The sequence below is a fragment of the Melitaea cinxia genome, chromosome Z (genome assembly GCF_905220565.1).
Source record: "Melitaea cinxia chromosome Z, ilMelCinx1.1, whole genome shotgun sequence".
NCBI lineage: Eukaryota > Metazoa > Arthropoda > Insecta > Lepidoptera > Nymphalidae > Melitaea > Melitaea cinxia.
This window is the reverse complement of record NC_059424.1, coordinates 6,140,058-6,165,655: the sequence shown is the minus strand read 5'-3', so window position 1 is coordinate 6,165,655 and position 25,598 is coordinate 6,140,058. Positions and strand designations below refer to the sequence as shown.

General features: G+C 33.4%; 1 protein-coding gene across 1 annotated transcript in view; it reads left to right on the top strand.

Moving 5' to 3' along the window:
* LOC123668990 (kalirin) overlaps window positions 1-25,598 on the top strand; it is a 117,652-nt gene that overhangs the window by 41,869 nt on the left and 50,185 nt on the right. The window contains exons 25-29 of the mRNA XM_045602672.1: window positions 9-269; window positions 490-651; window positions 1,471-1,553; window positions 2,449-2,533; window positions 19,507-19,756. Of these exons, the coding sequence (XP_045458628.1) occupies window positions 9-269; window positions 490-651; window positions 1,471-1,553; window positions 2,449-2,533; window positions 19,507-19,756 (841 nt within the window). The remainder of the gene's footprint in view (window positions 1-8; window positions 270-489; window positions 652-1,470; window positions 1,554-2,448; window positions 2,534-19,506; window positions 19,757-25,598) is intronic.

Genomic DNA, 25,598 nt, shown 5'->3' with positions numbered 1-25,598 from the left:
GTTCACAGGACGGTTTGGAAGTTATGCTGTCGGTACCGAAGAAGGCTAATGATGCTATGCACTTGTCAAATCTCGAAGGATGTGACGTACCTATTGACAGCCTAGGTGAAGTGGTGCTGCAGGACTCTTTCCAAGTGTGGGATCTGCGACAAATTATCAAGAAATGCCGAGAGAGACGAGTGTTCCTCTTTGATCTTCACTTACTTCTTGCAAAAGAAGTTAAGGACACGCACGGCAAAGCTAAATACATTTTCAAGACTAAATTTATGGTGAGATTTGTTTTACAGTTGTTATAAGTTCCATTAAATGGGGAAAAAATATTTAACGTAAAATAATCTAACATTCTATGGGTCTATGGTATGGGTCTATTGGATGAGATTACACGAATGACAACATATTTGCTTTGTTTATCAATGTCGAAAGTTGTTTTGCGTTGATATCTCATATTTGATTTTAAGCTGATAACTCTTTAAACTTGTTGTTGTGTAGACTTCCGAGTTGGGCGTCACTGAGCACATCGAGGGCGATGAGTGCAAATTCTCCGTGTGGACCGGCCGCGAGCCCATGGCTAGCGACTGTCGCATCGTGCTCAAGGCGCCCTCTTTAGACGTTAAGCAGACGTGGGTACGGCGACTACGCGAAGTTATACAGGTAACACCTGCTTACGTTATTTATTTATTATGATCTATGACTTTGAAATATTCACTTATCCAATTGTAGATAAATATTTACCAAAGTTAGTAAAATTACTAGAAGATTTGGGCGGTTTCATCATTTATTTCATATTTATTTTTTCTGTGACTGTGTGTGATGCTTTACGGTCTTCCCGATAGATAGGCTTGTCTCTTTAAAAAAATAGTCTAGTGGATATCGATATTAGCACGTTTAAATGAACAAGTATCTGGTTATAAATAATGCACATCGACCTTTGGAAAGAGACTCTACTAATTTCAACTTCGTACAGCGCTGTTTCTGACGCACATCACCTGTGTGACGTATCGGATTGTCATTATTTCGTATCTTAGGCTCTCTTCGATCTTCGATCTAATAGTGTATGATCCCAGGCACTCCAGACCGTTCTTATTTTATGAAGGACAAAGTATATACAATAAAGTAGTATTAGTTTATACAACAAACATATAAAATCAATTGCTATGTGTACGTAAAAATAGTATGAACTAGTTATTTTACATTACTTACTATATTATTAATAGAATATTGTAAAAACATATGAAATTCATAATGCCAGACACCTGTTTACAGAGTAGGTTTCATATATTATAAAACCCGTACAAAATATTTTAGCCACACTATACTACTATGTTGTATATATTTTGTTAATCAGAAAATAAATCATAAACTATGAAGTCGAAATTAGCTGATTGTGTCTTTCCAAAGATGTGCTTTCTTCATGGCCAGGTAAGATGTTGCTAGTAGTACAGATAATGGTGCAATTCGTGCTTGTTATAGGAAACGTACTTCAGCGGCGCGCTTCAGCAGCCTCCCCGCAGCCCGGCGCGGGTCCGCCCCGCCAGCTCGCAGCGCTCTAGCCGGTACGTGAGATACATCCATTATTATTATTTTTTTCTAGATACACACGTAGTTATCCGGTGCTACGGTAAGCAATTTAATCCTTCTGTTACAGGTACCAACCGACAGTTGTAAAAAAAAAAATTAAACTTATGTCCATATAGTTAAATTTATTAAACCTACTAGTTAATTAATTAATTAATTAATTTATTTTTTAACTTATTTATTTAACCTATGTCCAGTTTCTATATTAATAAAACGGTTCGTTCACCACGCGAACCATTAAAATTCGAACAAAATTAGTTCGTAACTTACTACTCGTACACGTACGTCTACTTAGAACTTGAGGACTTGCAAGCAAAATTAACAGTTAACTGCCTAATGGAAACCGGATACCGGATACCGGATACAGGAAATTGTTACTAATTCTGTCTAATCGGTGCAATAGTTCTAATTGATGTCTAATCGTTCTCTGAGTTTATTTTCTTAAGTTAAGCTTTATTAAAAGGTGAAGCTATTCTGTTATGTGAAGATTAATAAATAGTGGACTTTGTCTTATTAGGGACTGAACTTTGTAAATGCCAGTCTTAGGGCCTTCGTCCTAAATGTAATGTAATTTAATCAAAATTGTATCTCCTACTTCAAGGCATTCTTGCTGTGCGCAGAAACGTCACTCAACTCTTTTAAAATATCTTAACTATTACCAATAATCATTTATTACTAAAAAGACGAGAGTAATATGCAAAACTCAATATTAATGTTTCTCGTGCAAATAATTTATTAGTATCGCATATTATTTCATTGCTAATAAAATGTCCTAATATGTATCCTAAATGTAAATGTATATGTAAATGTATCCTAAATATTAAACGTTAGGTCTTTCCCTAAATAAAGAAGTAACTCGATGTTCTTTTGCAGAGAATTGGAAGACACCGACACAGATAATCTTGATCGGAACTCGTTGGCGTCTTTTGGAAGCGGTAACACCACCGACTCGGATAAGGTAAGTCACAAAACGTTGTATATATCCAGTCGTTTATAAAATTTTAGAATTCACCAATGATACACAGATAAAAAAATTATTTTCTTAAATGTGTTAGAGAGCATCATCATAATTATGTATCTTTTTTTAAAAACCTTTTTTAACCGACTTCAAAAAAGGAGGAGGTTACTCAATTCGATCGTATATATTTTTATGGACGTTCGGGGATAACTTCGTCGTTTATGAACCGAATTTGATAACTCTTTTTTTGTTGGAAAAGAGATAACCCCAGGGTGGTACCATTATAAGGAAACTAGGATCTGATAATGGAATCCCAGAGAAATTAAGGGGAACCTTTGAAAATCGCAGTAACAACTAGTGCGTTTGTTAATTTTTATCGTCAACGTACGCTTTACTTTACTTGTCTATGTAATTGAAGTCGGTTTTTTCGTTGAGCAAACACAATTATTATAAGTCTAATTCTTAGATCGGATATCTTGGTAAATTTTTTACGGCAGATTTATCACCTATATTTGGTGTCACCTAGTTGTTATTACAAACTAAGTTAACTTTAAGGAAAACGACATTTTATTCGTGCTTTAGACGAATCGTTATCTGTCTCTAGTTCATACAGGTTCAATTGCTACCCTTTAACCTTATTTCACAAGACACCTTTTTATTAATCATTATATTGAGGTAGAATTTAGTTATAGTAGTAGAAACTATTAATTAAACTATTAAACTATTATTAGACGCACAATACCTATGTGACGAATCAGACTGTAATTATTTCATATGAAAGATCTAATAGTGTAAGATGACAGGCAATCCAAACCTTTTTTTTTTTAATATTTAAAATCGTTGAGTCATTCACTCATCACGAAATTTCAAATTCGCTAGACACATAAAGATGAAATTTGACAGATAGGTAGTTTATACTTTATAGACGTCCGCTAAAAATGGATTTTTCGATAGCGCCGAATTAAAGGAATCTAAGGACTCTCATAAGTTTGTAAGTCCATTATTTTTTCTGCTACAAGCTTAAAAAGAGCAGAGAGATAGTTCATATTTAGTAAATGTCCTCTTAAAACGGATTTGTTGACTAAGGCTGCATTGAAGAGGTCTAAAGGCTGTTAAAATATTTTATAAAAGTCCTTGATTTTTTATGTTACAAACATGAATTTCGACTCAGAAGTAGTTTAAAGTTAGAAGACGTCGGTTAAAAGCGTTTTTTTGTGTTACAAGCTTTAAATTTTGCAGAGAGATAGTTAAAAGACATCTACTCGGCACTAATTTGAGACAGATTCACATTAAAAAAGCCACACTAAGAGCTCCTGAAGGATTTTATAAAAGTCCTTAAAGTTATTTGTTTATAATGTCCTTAAATTTAAAGTCCCTTTTTAGGCTAAGCATTAAGTTAAAAGCCATCAAGTTTTGCTCTGCATTTAATATTGTTTAAACTGTACCATTAGTTATCTTAATCATAAATTTATGTATCTGTAATATTTAACTACTAGTCACCTATATATTAAAACTAGTGGTCGCCCAGTGGTCGAAATTCGAACATTAATAGTTTAAATTATAAGTTTGAGCTCTTTTAAGGTTTTGTTGTCATAGACTATACTTTTATAATAATAAACAAAAAGTATACATAGTGTATGTAATGTTTTTTTACTGAGTTTATGTATTTTTATGCGAAATTAAAAAAAAAATTAGCACTCTGCACTCCTTCTTTATATAAACTATAAGTGTGCAAAATTTAACAGAGTTAAAAACTCAAATTGTATTAATATATCTATAGTTACTAACTGACCCAGCAAACGTTGTTTTGCCATATATAATATGTTATTAAAACCCCCTTAATCCCCCCCCGCCCCTTAAAACTGTGCGGTATGAAAAATAGATGTTGGCCGATTCTCAGTCAACCCGATATGCACACAAAATTTCATAAAAAATCGGTCCAGCCGTTTCGGGGGAGTATAGTAACTAACATTGTGACATGAGAATTTTATATATAAGACTAGCTGTGCCCACGACTTCGTTCGCGTGAAATTTAACAAAAAAATTATTGCGCAGTTCGCATAGTTATGAAATAAATAAATGTCTAAAATAAAAGTAGCCTAAGTTACTCCTTATTACTTCAGCTGTCTGCTAGTGATAGTCGCGTCAAATTCTGTCCAGCCGTTTCAGAGATTAACCGGAACAAACAGACAGACAGACAGACAGACAAAAATTGCAAAAAATGTTATTTTGGTATATATATTATGTTACGTTATATTGTGTTATTTTATTATATTATATTATTAGTATTATGTTATGATACGTAATGTTTATTATATATATTTTTTATTGTACACCTATACACTATACTTTCTTGCACATACCAAGGTTGGCTGGTAGAAAAAGCATTAGCGTTAAGCGCGCCTTTTGTACACGCATGTATTAGTGTATTTATTGTACAATAAAGAATTAAAAAATAATAATAATTAAATATATGTACCGTGTATACATCAACATGCATTTAGTTAAAAGCTGTTATTTCAATATTACAAACATACACTCCAATTTTATTTATTTGTTCATATATAGCAATAGTTTCACCGGAAAACACAAATGTTTCGGGGATTTTTTTTTTGTTTTGGTTCAATTACTTATAATTGACAGCTGTTATATGACATCAATTGACATTTGATGTGTAGTTTCGTTCATAAACGTTTTTTTTCCTGTGAAAGAATTCAATAAGTTAAGTTATTTTATTTCGATTATTATTTTTTTTTCATCCATTTATATTTCTAGGTATCTTTTAAAACTAATTATAAGATAATTATTTATTATTATTTACTTTATTATATAGTAAACATACTTTATTAACTTATGTCATCTGTGAGTGGCTTAGACGGCGATCACTATTTATCTTTATCACCTTCTGATGTGTTGTCTGTCTGTTCTGTGAGTTGTTGTCCAGTGATGATAGTTACCACAGTACAAAATACTTCTTCCCTAAATATTACCCTTGATTTACACTTCTCAGACTGTTCGAATTTTTTTAGGTTCCATATTAACGCCCAATGTCTTTGTCAATAAACTGATATGCTTGCATCATTCGACTGTCGCAATATTCATACTATCCTTATTTCCGAGTTGTGGTAAAAACCCTTCCGATTCCAACTTATTTGGAATGACCGCATCGTTACGACCGTTAAATCGTAGCAGTAACGCATTTGTGACAAACAAAAAAAATGTGTTATTAATTTTTACCTTTAACAAACCTTACCTTTAACAAATATCAAAATTCAAATTATAAAATGTAATATTTTAATTATTTAAGCTGTGTGGCTACGGCAGTGAAGAATATAGCCTCTCCCTTTCTTCCTGTGGGTGTCGTAAGAGGCAACTAAAGGATAACACAGTTCCACTCACTCACACTTTAGCCTATATATATAGCCGTAGTCTACTGTTGGACATAGGTCTCCACAAGTTCGCGCCAAAAATGGCGTGAACTCATGTTTGGCCCATACCATCCACTACCACCTTGGAACTTAAAAAGCCGCCCGATGGCGGGCTAATCATCTAACAGCTGGTTGAAATACACAGGCCGAAGATGGGCAGTAGCGTCTTCGGTGCGACAAACAGTACATTGTTTTTCCTAAACTATTTTAGTTTCAATAACTGTGTCAAAATAACTTATACCAAATCAAAATCCAATCAAACAACACTAAAAATAAAATTCATATACTAAAACTCAGTCAAACCCAAAATTAAAATCATCACCAAATTCAATACTAAAATCAATCAATATTACAATAATTAAAATTAATAATTAAAATAAATACTAAATTTAATCAAAATTACAATAATTAAAATTAAAAACAAAATCAATACTAAATTTCAATCAAAACTGAAATTAAATCAAAAACGAAACAAAAATCCATATTAAAATTCAATCAAAATTAAAATTAAAACAAAAATCAAAATTTTAATAAGCTTTAAAGTAACGACTTATTCAATTTAAATTCAAATTAAATAATTACAAAGTATTAACTTATCACAAATTATCACCGTATTCAATATAAATTCAAAATTAAAACCAAAATCAAAAATCAAAACTAAAATCAAGACTAAAATAAAAAATCAAAATTGAAATTAAATGTCAGTTACAACAATTCCTAACAACTATGTTAGTTAAAAAAATAAAAGCTATCAAAATTTATTTATTTATGCTTTCCTCGCAGCTACGTGTGCACCATCCCAGCGTCTCCAGAGGGGACTATCTAGCTTTACAGCCAATGTGCTGAAGAGGTTGTTGGAGCTGTTCATTAATCTGCGCATTGCGGATGCGGTCCGTTTGCGTATGATCGCAAAGAAATCATCTACCGAGGCTTCTTTAACAAAACCCTCAGCACATTGTTGAACTGTAAACGCAGAGTTCAGATATGTCGCCGAGTGTAATTCTCCCATAGACTCCACGTGTTAAAAAACTGGCAAAAGGCATTAAATAAAATTACTTTTACTTGTGACGTACATCGTGCAAATTAACATATTGCCTCTAACTGACAAAGTTCTGCGCTCGCGCTCGATATCGCTATTATCATCCAGGCGTTCATTCACAATCTGGCCAAGGTATTTGAACTCAAATACTTGTTTCAGAGGAGTTCCACCATGATTCCATGGTTTATTTTTACCTCGAAAGATTAAAATTTTACTTTTTTTAGCATTATGTCTGAGTCCGTTCTTCTTAGCATATTCCTCACATATTTTTATCAATTTTCGAAGACCACTGACCGATGGGCTCAACAAAACCATGTCGTCCGCGTAACTAAAATTGTTCATTACAACACCATCTATCGAGCAACCGACACCTGCTCTGCTTAGCCTCTATCAGCTTGTTCATGTAAAGATTGAAAAGCCAAAGCCTGTCCTGTGGTTAGCAACCCTCCTGCCCAGCGTGGTGACTATGGGCAATACACTTGAATTCACGCCATTTTTTGGCATATGTCCAGCAGTGGACTGCGATAGGCTGAAATGATGATGATAATGAATATTTTAATAGGGGATCGGACTGTAATCAGTTTAACATCTATAATGCACTTAGATAAAATAAATATACTGTTTTATGATTATTAATCGAATAATAATGTAATATGATTCATTTAAATATTTTTAAACGAAGAAATAAAATATTGTTATTTATAATATTTTTAATCTGGACTGAAACACCAACTACAGTGCGTGACGTCATTTGTAGGTTCAAGCATTGGCCACGTTCCACCAAGCGTCCGCAACCCTCGCATCATGCTTTCACCATGCCGCCATATTGCGAGCACACAACTGACACCTGACACTTGACAGCGCCCAAATATGCGTTCCACTTATAAAATTCGCGTATTCTCCATTCTACGTGACATTAGCGAAATCACCTGTGCTTATTTGGCACTATTGCAAGCTGTTAATCAAGAAGAAGAAGAATATAAAATTCGCCCACAACGCACACGGCGTTTTTTACGGTAATGGAACGCAATTTCAGCGGTCGTGATCGATGTCGTTGCGGGCCTTAGGTGGAACGCGCCCCTTGTTATTACCACAAATAACGTAACGCACTCTCAGATGGCATAACGTGGCATTTTGGCGGGATTTGTTAACAAACAATATTAAAAAATGATTTTGAGCACCTAAAAGGCTATATAAATAAATAAAATTTTATTTTTATGGAAATAAGTATCCATAAAGATTAATTTAAAACGCTTTCTGAAAATTTGTCCGATCCCTATTGATTGTAACATGCATACAAACTAATCTAATTAATATTTAAATATACAATCACCGCTTTCCATTAAAATTGAGGCAATGAGTGGAAATTCAATAATTGAGTAGCGTTATTTCGGGCACCTAATTTAATAATTATTATTCCACATACGGTCCAATAACTTTAATATTCTGTTTTAATATTTGCATCACTACATTTTAAACTATAGTCTATTCATTTGGCTGTGAGATAAAATATAAATAAAGAACAATGTTTCTCAAACTTTTATTTCACTGTTTTTTTTTTCCTATTTAATTTAATGTAGGGTTTCTCATTTGTGTATCTAGCAGCTAGCTTTACTATTCTTATGTTGTCTTGTTAGAAAAACTATCTCCATGATAATAAAAAAAATCCATAATTTAGTTTCTTTTGATACGAGGGTGCGTTTATAAGTTCTAATGTTAAAATGTCAAGTGACTCGTAATTAGTATATGCATATGTCAAGTTTTGTTGTAATCACATTATTAGTCCTTGAATGATCGTTGACCAAGCAACTCAATTGGGAAAAAAGTGCAAAATAAACAATATTCAAAATTCTACATATTGTCTTGTATGACTAAGGTGAGTGCAAGGTGGGTGCCGCGAATGCACATGCAAGCGCCAAAACAACAGCGTGTAAAATGTTTCCGTGAGTTTTTCAACCTTCGCAATGAAAATAAGGAAAGCTTGTTGAATCGAATTGTTACTGGTGATGAAATTTGGGTTCATCATTATGAACTTGAGTCCAAACAAGACTGCAGCGGCGTAAAAAGGGTACAGCACCAAAAAAGATGTTTAAGGTGACATCTTCGGCCGGAAAGCTCATGGTGAAGTCTTTTGGGACTCAGATGGAAATTTTATTGATAGATTGCAAAGATAAAGGTGTTTCTAGAATGGGGAAATACTATGCAATATTAAAAGATGGAGAAAATTGACAAAAGTTGTCCTGTTATTGCATGACATAGCTCCCGTTCACAAGAGTCATGTTACGCTGACGGCCGTGTATAAGGTGGGCTTCGATATTTTAAATCATCCACCCTACAGTCCAAATCTGGCTCCTGCTGGAAAAAATGAACTGCGTGGTAAGAAATTTTTCACTGACTATGAGGTTAAGGAAGCGGTCATCATATTTTTTGGATAAAGACAAAACATTTTTTTACCATGGTATAAATAACTTACTTGAAAGGTCTAAAAATGTATTTGTCTTGCTGGCATATTAAAAAGGAAAAATAAGTGTGTTGTGTAAACCCTAACATATAATTAATATATATATGTGTGTATACAATAAATTAATAACAACATTTTTTTAATATGGACTTTAATTTAGTAGTATTAAAATTTCGCCTTCGAAGTTTGAGAATCAAGCTTTTTGAGTGTTTTTACATGTAAAGTAATTAATAAATTTAGTAATTACTAGCTTACCCGGCAAACGTTGTTAAACTATCTACTATAAGTGTGCGGGGATTTACTTACAATCGAAAGCGTTGTAGACGATGAAAGTATGCTTTATTTAGTGCATAGAAAAATTAAAATAATACGTACAACAGTCACTGCTACGGTTGATACACAAACAAAATCAAAAAAAAAAAAAAATAGCCGAAAAAGGTATAGTGAGTAAGACAGGAGACCGGCTTTATTCTCATCCCTACTTCGTGATGTTTGTTGGATGGGTGTGGTGTGGGGAGGGAGCAACGGTAGACATCTAGCGGGGATAACTGATCGATTGATAGTTATCGACCGGCGAAGGCAGGAGATCAAATTGAATTTAAAAAAAAGTTCATAATTAAAGGAATTTATTAAAAATAATAAAAAATAAAAATTGCGGTGGAAAAATAGGGGTTGATCGTAGAGAGGTAGAAAATTAAGAGTAATATAATTTTTTTTATTCTAAGTCATGACAAAATAAAAATAAAAATCTTGCCAAAAAAATTAAAGTTTATAATTAACAAATAAAATATAGGGGTTGATCGTAGAGGGTTGAAAATTTAGGGTTGTATGTATTTTTTAATGTTGTATCATAAAAAATAAAAAATAAATACATAATTTATCAAAAAATTAAAAAAAAATTAGGGGTGGTCTACCCTTAACTTTTAGGGGGATGAAAAATAGATGTTGTTCGATTCTCAGGCCTACCCAATATGCACACAAAGTTTCATGAGAATCGGTCAAGCCGTTTCGGAGGAGTTTAACTACAAACACCGCGACACGAGAATTTTATATATTAAATTTATGATATTCGAGTTCAAATAAGTTTGAAAGGATTACATAAGCCATCGTTCTAAAATATTATTTAAAGTTTTGTCTGCGTATTCCTTCCGTAGACATTTTTATTTTTATTTGATAACTTAAAATAAAAATGAAAAATAGAAAGTAACATTAAATAATATTATATTTGCAAAAATAGTAAAAAAAAGTGTCTGTCAACTCCGACACACGACTGGAGTTTACTCCTTCAGATCGACTGACTAAATAGGCACAAAACAGGCTTACTAGTCAAAGAAAAAGATTAATACCATATCAAATGATAAATAAACGAATCAAATTTGAAAACATCCTCGTCTATCGAAACCCTCCGTTTCTACATAAATCAACAATAATAATTTTAAATAAATCTAATTAACCCTAAAAATTAATTAAACTTATTTAGAAGTGGTTTCAGATATTTAAAAACTGATATTACATAGAGTTTTCTACAATGTAACAGCGGGCAATCGTGGCCATCAGTTATATCAAAGCTAAATTATAGTAAATACTAGCTAACCCGGTCAATTTTTTTATTTTGTTTTCAATAAAGGCGTTTATTTTGCAAACTTATTTCTTGTAATAATTTGAATACTGTGTTTGTTACTATGTGGCTATTTAAGATATAAGGTAGCTTACAACTAATAATTTTCAAATATAATTTCTTGTCTATTTTAATAATAAACGTCCTCAAGACTTATAATGTGAAGACAAGTATTTATAAAAATAGGTTTGCAAAATAGACGTAATATTCAGTAAATTATTATTTTTATCGATCGTGGGTTGACCTGGTTCCTAGTTCGAGTCTTGATTACTGAAATTGTACTCCCTAGTAATGACGCAAGCTATAATGATATTCCTCGACATACCTTTGAACGGGATTATTATGCAGAAGCAAGCGTTATTAATAAGTCCGAATTAAGTCTCATGATAAGAATTTACTTTGAGTACAGTTTATGTTTTGTTTTGAAATGTTTTTCGCATTTTTAATCAAAGGGTACACCAGAAAAACTATACTCCTTATTCTTTGATATGCGCCTAATCACAGAAAAAATTCATATATTTTCATAAAGGCAAGGCAAAGGCATTCATAAAGGCAACTCAAATTATAAACTTATTCACTGGGAAATACGTATAATAATAATGTTGAAATGTAGGTTATGAAGTACAAGCACATTAAATAAGTTTATTTAAAAAGGGTTAATCAAAAATAATCATTTTTACATGATCATTATTTTCAAAATCAGAACTGTTTTTTAATGAAATAAAGGGTCGCAAATATTTATTTCAAGCAGCAACAAATATGTGATAAATCTGTTAATCAACGAATATTCCGGGTCAGTTGATTTGGAAACGAGGATCCTAATTATTTTCCAATAAATGCACTTAGTTCGTGTCAGTATTCATTGATCAAATAGTGGATACCTGTCAGTCCCGTCCTAGATTTAATTACAGCAATATCCACGGAATCGCTTCGAAATCACATCGTTTTTCAGTCAATACAGAAACTAGTATATTTTTTTCGTTTCATTTTGCTTATTGTTAATATAATGCTCCTTTAAATTATACATTCGTTTCTAAACTCTTTGTTACTTCTATCTAGGAAGAGCCATCATATCCGATGTAAATTTCGTTGTCAAAGGCGAGCAGAACTAATTTTCGCTAGGCCGCTAATGAGTCTCGGCTTCGCTATAAACTTAATTAGATACACTTTATGTAGAGTTTTGTCGTCGTAGTTATCTTTACTCTATAATATTGTAGCTTGTTTTAATGAAAATGGAAGGATGTTATTTTTGCATAAACGTATTATGAGTATTACTTAAAGGAAAAACACAATAGTAACGCGACGTTATCATAAGTGGATAGTTTTGTCCGTAGCTTCATGTTCATTAGTACGCTTAGTTCGAATTAAGTAATATATTTACATTTCACCCATATTGTTGCAAATTTGAATACAAGTAAAAAAAATATCTGTGAAACTCGTACTTACTGAATAAATTATTAAACGGCAGCTATAATTTTTTTACACTAACTTCATATTTTGAAACGAACAACTTCATAACCGAATATGTTGAAGTAGATAAATATATTTGTATATTATTATTATACGAGTAAATTTATTCTCCCCTATCCTCATTTTAATACAATATGTCTCTGTTTATGTCGATAGCTTACATTTATTGTTCTTTTTCTTTTTTTGTAAAAAATGTACATACTGGTGTCCAAAATGGTTCTACTGTGTTCAAATATATTACAAATATGTTTAAATTACAAATTGAAAATAAAACTAAAACGTGTAAAAAAAACGTCAGTGTTATTGGTACATTTTCCCGCGCAAAAGAATTGAGTTCCCTTTACAAGGGTTCTAAGATATGTGAATTCGGAAAAATTTAGCTCGATACGGAGGCTGCGTAATGAATTCGCTCGTAAGATAGCAAACGATAGCGGCGGGCGGCTGAGTGCGCGGCAGTGGCGACAGCGCCGCGCGCCGCATCGGTCGAGGCGGGTCGCGACCTAAGTTTTCTGTTGATCGCGCCCGCGTCCGCCGCCGCTCGCCGCCTGCTCGTAGTCGGGGTGTAGTCACGTGCCCTTACGATGACTACAACCCCACCTCTGCATGCACCCTTACCCGTTCCCACCAAACAAAATAAAAGCCGGCGAAAGATATCATTACCATGGTTCAGGCAGAGTTCTGTAAGCGCGCCCCATTCTGCACTTTCGCGGCAACACACGATTGATACACCGAGCTCGTTCCATGCTCGACTACTCAAGGGCAGCCGTCAACGTCAGGTGATTGAAACTCTGTATTAATTACCGGTTTGGATATTTGACACACCCTTACGATACTACGCCGGTGTAAATTCCCGCGTTTCCGATACCACTTTTGCCATTTTATCTTATGGTTATATTTTTATATTACAAAACATAACGATAAATTTCCTCGAATAAAATTTAACGCTCGGAATAGTATAAATCGTTCGCATTTTAATTCCTTTTTCCCTATCGCTTCGATGCCGATCGGCGCAGCTGTTGTTAAGTTTATTGTAAACATTGTGGGCATATTTAAAGCGTTCAACGCTTTTTGTCACTAAAATTCATAATGTTAAATATTTTTTGTCACAGCTTAGAGAAAACAGTTCTGACATTTATGTTTTATTTAAAACACAAAGCTCTTGGTACTCCTAGGTCATATATTATATTTTGAATCGGACGTGTGTGTATATACATATTATATGTTCGTTGCACTTTTATTGACATCATTTAATGCCTTCTTAAATCATTTGAAGTTTGTATGTGTTAGGAGATGTACAAATTAAAAGTTTATTGGACATCTATTTCTATCAAACTTTATCGTTACATCATTGCTGCCAGTGTCGCTAACATTTACAGCATATTCCTTATACGGTGCATTATAAATATCTTCTAATTTTCATATATTTATCGTTTAAGTTATTTTGTATGTAGACTCACTTTAATATTTATATTTCATAATTAATTTTTTTAGATTTTGTCATCAACACTTCTGTCATCATTCATCACTGTATGTATTTTAATGTGTAATTTATTTTACTTCAGTTTTTTCGAAACGATACTGCATAAGCTAATTTTACGTAAGCGTAAGTTGCGGACACAGAAAAAAATCTTGATTTTGCGCGTTCTAGCAAAAAAAGTGCACTTTTGTATTAGCAATATTTTTATTTAAAAATATAAATTTGTTAAGTAAATTTTAAATAAGTATACCATAAAGTCACAAGGCTCAATAATAAAATATTAACATGGGTTAATTGTTTATATTTACATCAAATCATTTGAACAAAAACTTGTTTGAGTGCAAGCGCTGCAGTAACAATGCATAAGTACCTACAAGATTGCTATTTGCGTCGGCAATCACTACTACGAATCTGTGAGTGTCTGATGCTTTCAGCGAATGTTAGCGATGGAAATATCTGTTCAAGGTTCACTAGTGATGGAGGATAGCAATTGATTCGATAATTATAGCCTGTTGAACGATTGATCACCCGAAGTCGATCAGTATTTTGTTTGGTTTTATTATATAAAGTGAAATAATAAAACAAATTCTTTTTTTAAAGTAAAAGTAATATTATCGTTGTACATGTCCCAATTGATCGATCGATGTTATCATCTCTTAACCGTTATCAATCTAAATAGATATCCTTTGATATGAACATCGGTAGGTATTTGTTATGTTGTTTCAACATAACAAGCAATAATTTATGAGTAAAACTAGAACTACATTCCCAATCTTGCTCGTTTTCAAATGAAAGTATTGTCCTCGATTAAAAATATCAATTTTTACTCCCTTAGTAGAATCTGAGTGAAACGAGAAACAACTATACTTTTAATTATAAAACCAAAAGTATTTTTTTTTAATGAAGACTATTTATCACTTTGAATGTAATTACTTTCTTCTACTCATGCAGTATTTTTAAATGTTTTAGAGAAGCTTACAATGTAGTGAATTTTTAATGGGTATCATTCACTCAATATAATTTTGAAAACGACATTAAAAATACATACTTCATAATTCGTATTATAATTTTCGTAAAACCCTGTGTCATTTTACCTTTTGTAATGCAATAAATGTAAGCTGCGCTTATCCATACATTTAATTTTTCAAGTTATACCTATAACGGTCTTCACATACTCACAGTATGGCTATGCCATACCAATGATATTAAGAGTTCCTCGCATTCTTTTCGATAGTTCAATATATGTAAATAAATGGGTACGTATAATTTTTACTATTTTTCCTAATCTTTTAACAATAAAGTTATATTAGTCCGACGGAGTTTTGTGATAGCCGTTATAATATTTTAATCATAATGATAACTGTTCTGGATTATAGGAATTAATAGATTATAATTTTTCATTGATTTAAATATACTTCAAATGATCTTCTATTGATTGGATGGATTTACTATTGGAGACAGATTTAAAAATTAATACAGTAATAGTTTATTTATTTATTTTATGCATTAAAAAAAACTTAGAACACTCAGTTGTTACACTCTAGAATTTTCTATAATATTGGTTTTTAATCTCGACTAGTTTGTATATTCGAAACTTGCGGTTATTGTACAGAATAAATATTTTAACCGTAAGTCCTCTGAAACTGTACTACTTATATTTTCTTACGTAGTAACACTACAATACAAAAATTACTCTTAACAGCGTTGTATAATAATTTCCTAGCTTTGGTTTCGTATTTACTGTTACGCGATATTTAGTCAATGGCTATATAATGATGGATTGAACCTGCAACATCCCAGGGAAAGTGTTGTAGTCATATCCACCACACTTCTTCACTGTGGGTAGGTCTCGTGGCGGACCTACTCGCACGTCTCGGGTAGGAGGGCTCTCGGTGAGAATCCCACGTTGGACGGGGGGGCAAGAAGCATTAATGCGGAGGTGGGGGGAGGACCTGGCGGAGCAGCCGTACGGCACACGCGTAACGGCTGCCTTGCGCCCGGTCCTTGAGCGGTGGATGCGCCGTAAGCGCAAGCCTCTCACCTTTCGTCTGACGCAAGCTCTCACCGAGCACGGCTGCTTTGGTGAAAACTTGTGTCGGACGGCCCAAAAGGAGCCGACGACTGGATGTCACGATTGTGGTGCGGCGGTAGCCTCTGCCCAGCACACCCTTGAGGTGTGCCCGAGATGGGCGGCGCTGCGTCGCGATCTGACGATAGTCCTCGGAGGGGATTTGTCACTGCCTAGCGTCATCACCGCGATGCTCGGTAACGACGAGTCCTGGACGGCGATGGTCTCCTTCTGCGATGAGAGAGGAGGCCACCGACGAGGCCTCTGTCCACAGGCGACGAACGGGGGTAACGCCTCTGTGCTCGTGTCGGACCGGGATGGGAACCCGGTCCTGCTAGAAATGGCGTCGTCGGGATTGTTCAGAGGTGAGTCGGACAGTCCCCATGGAGGAGAAGTCTGGCCTTTTCGCCGAGGCCAGCCTGTCGCTGGAGGGATCCTGTTGCCTGCAGATCCGGGACCCTCCAATTAAAGCGGCTGAAGGCTCCCGCAGGGGTTTGGTCGGTATTGCACCCCCAAATGCTGAAGCCGACATACGGTCTAAGACTGCTTACCCGGGCGTCCTGGATATCACCCGTAAATGGGTTCCCCTGCGATACCAAAAAAAAAACTGGGTTGGCGGGTATATTTCCTACAACGAGTAACGATCGCTATCAGGTATTTACGGTAACAATCATGGCCGACAGTTTAATGTGCTCTTCTCCGAGAAACGCCTGAGCCTCTGCCGAGGCCCACAAAAACAGAAACCCAAAACGAAAACAATTATTTGTACAGTTATAAAAATCCATCCGAGCTGGAATCCGACCCGCAGCCGCCAGTATTTAAGCGTCGCGCACGCACACGCACCATTACACCAAAGGATGTCCATTGACGAAGTTATTTTAAACCGAATATAGAATAACTAGCTACAGCCGTGCGAATAATTCGCTCTAAATAAGTATTATAATTATCACTTTAAAAATTTACAAAAAAGTATTTACACGTGAGTTGATTTCAAATTGAACAAAAAATTTACCGACCGTCAATTATGTTGTAGACCAGTGCTTTTAGCTTTTGAACTTTTTTCCATAGGACTTGTAGTTTAGCTGGATATAGAGAAAACCGTTTTTTTACCCTTTTGAGGTTGGGAAGTGGTAGGGAGGGTCCCTACCACTTCCCGACCTCAGTTCACCCGTAATTTATTTTTCCAATGGGTTTCATCCTACCATAATTTTTTCACTTCTTACCATTTTCAAAAGCTAAAAGTACTGGTCTGCTGACGTCGTTTTAAAATTAACGCCGTCATATATCTATAATATAAAAATGAGTCGCTGAATGTGTTGCTAAGCGCAAAACTCGAGAACGGTTGGACCAATTTCGCTAATTCTTTTTTTAAAATATTCCTTGAAGTACGAGGATGGTTCTTACGGAGAGAAAAATTCAAAAAAAAAATTAATAAAATTAAAGAATCGACTGTTAGGCGATACGAAGTTCGCCGGGTCAGCTAGTATAATTATAATAATTAATTAACAAAAACAAAAGCAATATTTTTTTCTTGTTATTGATGCCGATAGAGCAAACAATTATCTATAAAATGAAATATAATTTACGTCGAGTAATTGTGACGTTTTTTTCTAAAAAGGGAGGCAAACATCTTAAACCTTAGCGTATTAATATATATGATGATATGGAACACACAGAAACACACACGTAATAAAATAAATATGTAGATACTTTGATACTGATATCATTAAAGTAAAATTTTGTACATTTTTTATTAAAAATATACAATAATGATTGAAATGTAAATGGTTTTTCGTGTTACTTTCCGATCGGCGAATGAAAATTCTAATTGCGAAAGAATGTTTATAAATGTCACAGAATATTTAGTTTTATTGAAAATTACGGTCTTATAATAAGTATTTAAAGTTATCGTACTCTTAGACATTCGAACTATTTAGGTTTTCTTTACAATTAAGCGCATCAAGATTTTTATTTTAAAATATTTACGGTGTCACTGCAGCTCTACGAAACCAAACACGAAGAAATTATTCACTATTCTTATGGGTAAAAGATTTACTGCCTACAATACATCTATTAAATAGCTGGTTCCCGAGTAACAAAATGTCAATCGGTCTTATTTTCTTTAAACTTAAATATGTTGATTAGAAACCCTATTCCCTCAGATGGAAATATAAATAATAATAAATATTATCCATCTTATAAAGCTAACTTGAAACGGTTAGCGGTTGAAAGTATTTGTAAAGAGAATATGGATGACACACGTTGTACGGGAAAACGACGTTAACTACGTGTAGGATCGATAGCATTACATCTATTTATATGTTTGTAGTAGATTTTACTTCTTTTGGTAACTTTTTGGCACTGGCACGCCTTAAAAATAGTTTAGTCATGACTGTAAAGTGACTGCCTCTAAAGCCACCTTGTCTTTTCTGGTATGTTTAGTCATTTTTTGTCCGAAAGTATTAATAGCAAAAAAATAAAATAAAAACATAATCCACATTTAACGATCCTAGTAATTTTGAAACAAATCCTTAAGTGATTATATAATAAACGGTTTTTCGTTCCCTGATTTACCGCTGTCTTTTACATAATATCTTGATTGATTGGTTTTAATGGCTTTCAGTTGTGCCGGTGGAGCACGGTTGATTCCGCCTTTAATGTTACGTAGAGTGAAGAACACACAAAGGAGATTGATCGGTGCAGTTGAGAACAGTTCACAATATAATTAATACCTGTCTTGGTCATGCAGTCTACTAGACGGATTTAGAATTGCTATTCATGATTAGTTAAATTGTAGTTAAACTTATATACTTCTATCTATCAACAATATAATAAAACGTTCGTATTTTAAAACTTTCCAAAGGTTCATAATACCTACGTTCTAAAAAGAAAAGTTATTTTTTTAATTATTCTGTTAGTGAGTAGTCAACTTGTCAAACAAAACGTTCTCGCACGTCACACTAAACGTTAGTTTTTTCAGGAAAAAAACTGAAATTTTCGCTCCTAAATGTTTTTATTTTCGAATAATTACTTCCATACTAAGTGAGCCCGTACATTATAAGGTAAATTTAGATTTAGGAAGCTTCAGAGAAACTCAAACAAGTTGCTTGAATGTAAATAAATTTTGAAACGTTGGGTTTTATGTTTGTTAATTATTGCACGTTGGAGTTATTCGCCTATTTAAACAAGGTATACGTGAAAGGTTGTATGCATATCATGTGTAAAGCAGGATTTGAAATATTCTTGGTACAATATTAAGTGATGGTTATGCACGGATAGTTTTGTGTGAGAGTAAAACGAATCTTCAAATTTCACAGCGGGTATCGATAGATCGAGATTTGAATTGTTGCCGTTTTATGTTTATATTTATGTGATTTCATTACGACGGTGTGTAAAGTGTGCTGTATTTCAGGCGGCAGTGGAGATGACATGGGTGGTAGCAGAGCACACGGCTGGCGGCGCCGGCGAGGTATCCGTGGCGAAGGGACAGCAGGTGGAAGTGCTGGAGGCGTGGAGTGCGCGCGCAGACTGGTGGCTGGTTCGCGTGCCCGGCGAGCCGCCGCAGGAGGGGGCCGTTCCTGCTGCCGTACTGAAACCACAACCACAACAGAAGACCTCCCCCTCGCGCCGCCCCCTCAGCCAACCATCAGACGACACCATAGGTGAGTGGTCACTTGTCCTTCAACTACAAATAATGTAATTTTTTTAAGAAAATGTTAAATCACTTATTTGGTATATTGACATTTGAAAATTGACAACAAAGGCAAATTGTCTGCGGAGGCATATATTTATATGCTTCTCTATTATGTCCAAAGTCTTCATGTTCGCGTGTCGCGTTAAAGTAGTCCAAGAAAAAAGAGTTCTTGGTATGTTACAATTTTACTATAACGCATATACATATTTTACTGATTATTAATTACTAACAACAGCAACTAGCTTCGATTTACCGCACGGGTACAATATAAAATAATTAAAATGACAACGAGAGGCACAAGACGGGGATGGTTATATCTCAAAGGAATTAGATTGCGTTTTCTATGAAAGCTCCCAAGCGGCTTTATCGTTTCTGACGTTCTTAACAATTATAGTAATTTTTTTCAACCAATTTATAGTAAACCTTAGGAAATATTACACCTAAACCTTCCTCGTAAATTAAAAATAAATATGTGGTGTCATGGGACACCAGGTAGGAACGAATTTCCTTCGGATAGTATAGAAGCAACAACATTTGAAAAAAAAAAATTGTTGAATTTTATATATGTATATTTTCTAGTTCTTGATTTTTTTTTTCATTTTGTTGATTAGTTTTTAATTTAGTACATAAAAGTATTTAGGAAATTTAGTATTTTAGAAAATAACAAATACCGTAAAATAAAATAATATTTATTTTATTTATTTATTAAACTTTATTGCACACACAAAAAAAGATACATTTCAGAACGATTAGATACAAAAACAAGTAATGTATGCAAAGGCGGCCTTATCGCTTATAGCGATCTCTTCCAGGCAACCTAATAATAATTCAAACTGTTAAGTGAAATAAAAAAAACATATGTCTTTATTTATTTTTGTCGACAGTATAAAATTACATAAATAATTTAAAAAATAGTTTACTAGTAATATTTTAGTTTTACAAACGTCATATTATACAGTCGTGTGACTGATATTACGTCACTTCCGTTATATATTTTTCTTACGGTTTTAGTTTCACGTTTTTTTCAGTTCGGTCGCCTAGCCAAATGTCGAGCCTGCCGTAAGGAACTTCGTTTCAGTAAAGGGATTTATGTGGTTTTCAACAATATATGAACAGATAGACAGACCGACGCGACCGTCGACTTTGTTTTACAATATGTAGTGATTGCTTTGTGGTTGTTGGTTGGAGTCTATTAAAGCTTTGTATTGTTTTAGTACTTAATTAAGATCTCTTGTGTATTACAATATGCATATTTAAAAGAGAAAATTATTTAAACACATCGATGTTTTTTTACTATAGAGGTAGAACGATTGTAAATAATCATTTTTGTAGAGGTAGAGGGCGTACTCCTTACTGAGAGCCCATAAGAAGTACGCCTAACTGCAAAGTGGTCCTCATCGACGACTACTGCGCACGACGTTACTTAGCTTACGCCGAGTTGCACGAAAGGAAATTAAAATTTATGTAGTGATTAAACTAATTTAATCGCAAGAATTGTATGAAATTCTTGTGATTAAATTAGTTTAATCTCTACTTAAATTTTAATTTTGTTTCGTGCAACTCGGCGTTAGACAAACTCGTCCTCCCTCTTCCTTGTGATTCAAATTAATGTTACTTATATTTAGTATGATCAAATTAGGCACCGAAACGAATTTGATTGTAGCTAATAAAATAATTTTCAGTGATGCACCGACTAGGAAAGAAAACACAAACTTGGCTTTTGTTGTGGGTTTATAACTTCTTGAATATCAATTCATGTCATAAAATTATAAACATAGCTTTATGAGTCACATACTTGAAATTTCTTCTGTAACTTATTAAAAAATGTTAAAAAGGTTCAAATAGAAAGATAGTTTTCTTTGTTTGGAATAAGTTCGTCGTAATTCATTTTTCACTCAGTAACGGTACAACACCGATGTGATCATCAACTACGTCGCGACGGAGTCAATGCGCAGAACGTGCGTGCTCGGTTTTGTCACTATTCAGTTGAACTTCGTATCTCGACTATTTCGCTACAATTTGAGCAATATTATCATTTTTTTAATGAGGTATTATAGCGCACTAGCGAAAGCAGTGAGGGTTTCAATGGGCGTGCTTCGGTCAGTCGGGCGGGCGGTGGGAACGCGCGCGCCCGCCGTTTATTCGTTAAATCCAATATTTATTTGGTCTAGTTTTTCTTCGACACGTCCAGCTATAAGAATACAAAGCCATCCGAGTTCCTCAAAACAAGCTTACTAAAATTAATTTTCCTTAAATAATTGAATATTTCACACACGAAAATAATTATAAAACTTTAATAACATCACTAAACAAAGCTCACACTTTTTCATAGTAATTTTTCTTGATGACAACTAGATTTGACTTTGTTAATAACAAACGATGGATACGAACTATAGTCTGGATTGCGGTAATAATGAAAGTGTCCGTTATGTCGTGGACAGTCTCGACTCGAATCCATCGGCTTCAAATGATATATCTTCAAGTGAAATATTTTCGAGTACGACCACTCTATTGAACGATACTAATTCGAAGTCAGGATCATTAAAATCGGCATATAACAAAATGTCGCGGATCCTAGTTCATACTGTTTGTAACAGCAGTATCAGTTCTGGTATGTATTGATTTTTATTATATATTTTTTTATTTCATTTATATAATTACATTAAAATACATAACTTACTTTATGATCGCGTTAGTTATTTTTCCCCATCGCAAATAGATTGATTTCTAATAATTGAAATCTGTACCACAAAAGTCAACAATTAACTCTCCATACACACTTTTGTAAATAATTATGAACAGTCATATTTAAATTATTATTATAATATTATCCCTAATAGCAGAATAATTTTTAAAAACATTGAAAAATGACGACAGAAATAAAATAAACGAAAAAAACGTATCCATTACAAAATGTTCACGGGTAAACAAATTAAAGAACGTATTAAAATAAACGTTTCGAATCGACAAAATATATCTGCAATATTCGAATGATGGCGTATTTTAAATTTTAAAAATGTAGAGTAATGTCTGTAATGAAAAAAGGATTGACGTATATATTGGTTGTCAAATATTTATGCGTGCGCTCAGAAATGTATTTTGTGTAAAAAGCTTTCTTCCATATACTAATGATGCATTATTGACCAACAGCGTAAAAGGTATATAACAATATGACATTAATATTATTGTCATTATATCTCACATAGGGTATTTTGGTTATTCAATATGAATGTATAAATATATACTAATATTATTAAGCTAAAGTTTGTTTGTTTAAACGCAAAAATGTCAAGAACTACCGGTGGAATTGAATTTATTTTTTTATTTTTTTTTTGTTAGTTAGCCCATTTTCAGAGGAAGGCTATAGAACATTTTAGTACCTTTTATTTTAAATTAACGCGACTGAAAGCTTACAGCATATAATAATCCTTCTTTGATCACGTGTTATAGATAGCTAATGAATATTTATTTATGTTTGAATTTCAGTCTGAATCGTTCTGATTGCATGCAAGATATTACTAATTTTGTACTAAAACACAGTTTATATATTATTTTCAAAAGAGTAACCGCGGAGTTTCTTGCCGATTCTTCTCTGCGGTATCTACAGTCCGAATCGGTGGTAGCTTTACTTTAAAAAAATAATAATCACTTAAAAATGTGTAAAATGACGATTCGAAAGTGCATTTAAAGCCTATTTGAATAAAGTTCATTTTAATTTTGAGTCTAAAATAAAATTGAAATGTTTTGATTACAATATTTTTATGTACAATATAAAATTTTAAATGAGAAACATCATGAAAAGAAGTGTTCATGCGTTACAAACGATTCGCGTGCTACTTTCATGTTTGTTCCTTTTTTATTTTATCTATACTAATATTAGAAAGCTGAAAAGTTTGTTTGTTTGCTTATTTGCTTAAACGCGCTATTCTCAGGAACTACTGGTTCGATTTTTTTTTGTTTTGTATAGAGTTGTTTATTTACCGAGGAAGGCTTTAGGCTATATAACATCACACTACAACTGATAGCAGCGCGTTAATAAGAAATGTTACGAAAACGGGAAAAATATTCTTTTTTAATAGCATTCGTTGGGTGAGGAACCGCATTCCGGGTGTGAACCGTTAAACGGTTCAAGCTACCAAAAACATTATGAATGACGGAGTTGATCGCCATTAAAAGTTCTAAAAAAAGTCTACGACAGCATATATTATATATATTCTTTTTGATGGTAATTAAGTTTTTCTAAAATAATGCATTATTTGCGAAGGTAGTTTTATAATCTTAATATATATAAATCTCGTGTCACAATGTTTGTCCGCGATGAACTCTTAAACTACTTAACCGATTTTAATCAAATTTGCACACCGTGTGCAGTTTGATCCAACTTGAAAGATAGGGTATATTTTGTTTTGATATATGTAATTATTATATTTAAGAAAAAAAATAAGACGATACGAAGTTTGCCAGGTCAGCTAGTCATGATATAAATCCTTACCCAAATAAATACGTTATTTATCATATATATTTCTTTTTGAAAAAAAAAATTGTCCTTAACATCATATGATTTCAATGAATATCTCAGAAGATGTCATATATTCGTCAATTTGACGCGGGTGAGATCGTATTCGTCGCAAATGTATCTTATTTTTCGACTCTTTGTAACTCCTGATCGATAAAAATTAAAAGATAAAATATACAATAAATTAATTTCGTTAATATCGGCACGATCGCATATTAAAACCGACCAATGGGACGTGTGTACGTCCGTTACCATATTTGAAATTGAATAGCAACTCGCACGGGTCTTGCACAATAATGTCCGAGCGAAGGAACCGAGTCTTACGCGACTCCGCTTCCTTTCGGCACGCGTAATAGATTTTGATGGTGAAGCTACTGTTGATGGATAAACGCCATGGTAAGTGTTTACATTTTATACGTTAATTTGTTTATACTCCGCTCTTGTGTGAAACTGTAAGTACGATGTATAAAACAGTATTAAAGCCAATGTAAGCGGTATTCAAAAGTAATATAGTATTCAAAACGATGGCCCTAATGAATACGGAAATCGTTCAACTCTAATTTGTTATTATACGTAGTAATCAATATTGTTTTTAAACGAAACCTTATTATTGAGTTATTGTTAAGTTTATCTTACCACAATATATTGAGAATCATAAGGAAATATTGACCTATATAAATAAACTAAATTATTATTACATTTGTTCCATATTAGACAAATTAGATGGTTTTCCTCGTCTTGTGTATTTATATAACAATAAAAAGTGTAACAATAATAAGTGCTTGGGTAAATACCAGTAATTGTAGTGTAAATATATCGTGAAGAGCGTTCCAATAGGTGATTTGTAATAATTAAACTTTGTCTATATTGATTTTCGTACTATGTTCCAAATATTTTAAGTATATTACTCCTTTTTGTTGAGGAAATTATGCCACAACAACATGGATAATTGGTGGCTAGGTTGAATGAAACAGATGTAAATCTAAAGTTCATACTTGCTATTCGATCCAGTCTAAATCGGATTATATATTTAAATAGTTTCATTCACAAAATATCCCACTCTCTTGGTAGCTCTGGATGTAATTAGATCGCCGAGATAGCAACTCGAATAGTTGTGTGTAAATAAATACAATCATATAATTTCATGTTTGGAATTTTCTCGTTTATAAATAATGTTAATATTGGTTTTGCGGTATTCGGTAGTTTATCTAATTTAATAGTGACAGTAGAGGAACTGCAGCATATTTGGGATACTGCAGATAACTTGGAATACTTCGATATCTAAATAAATATA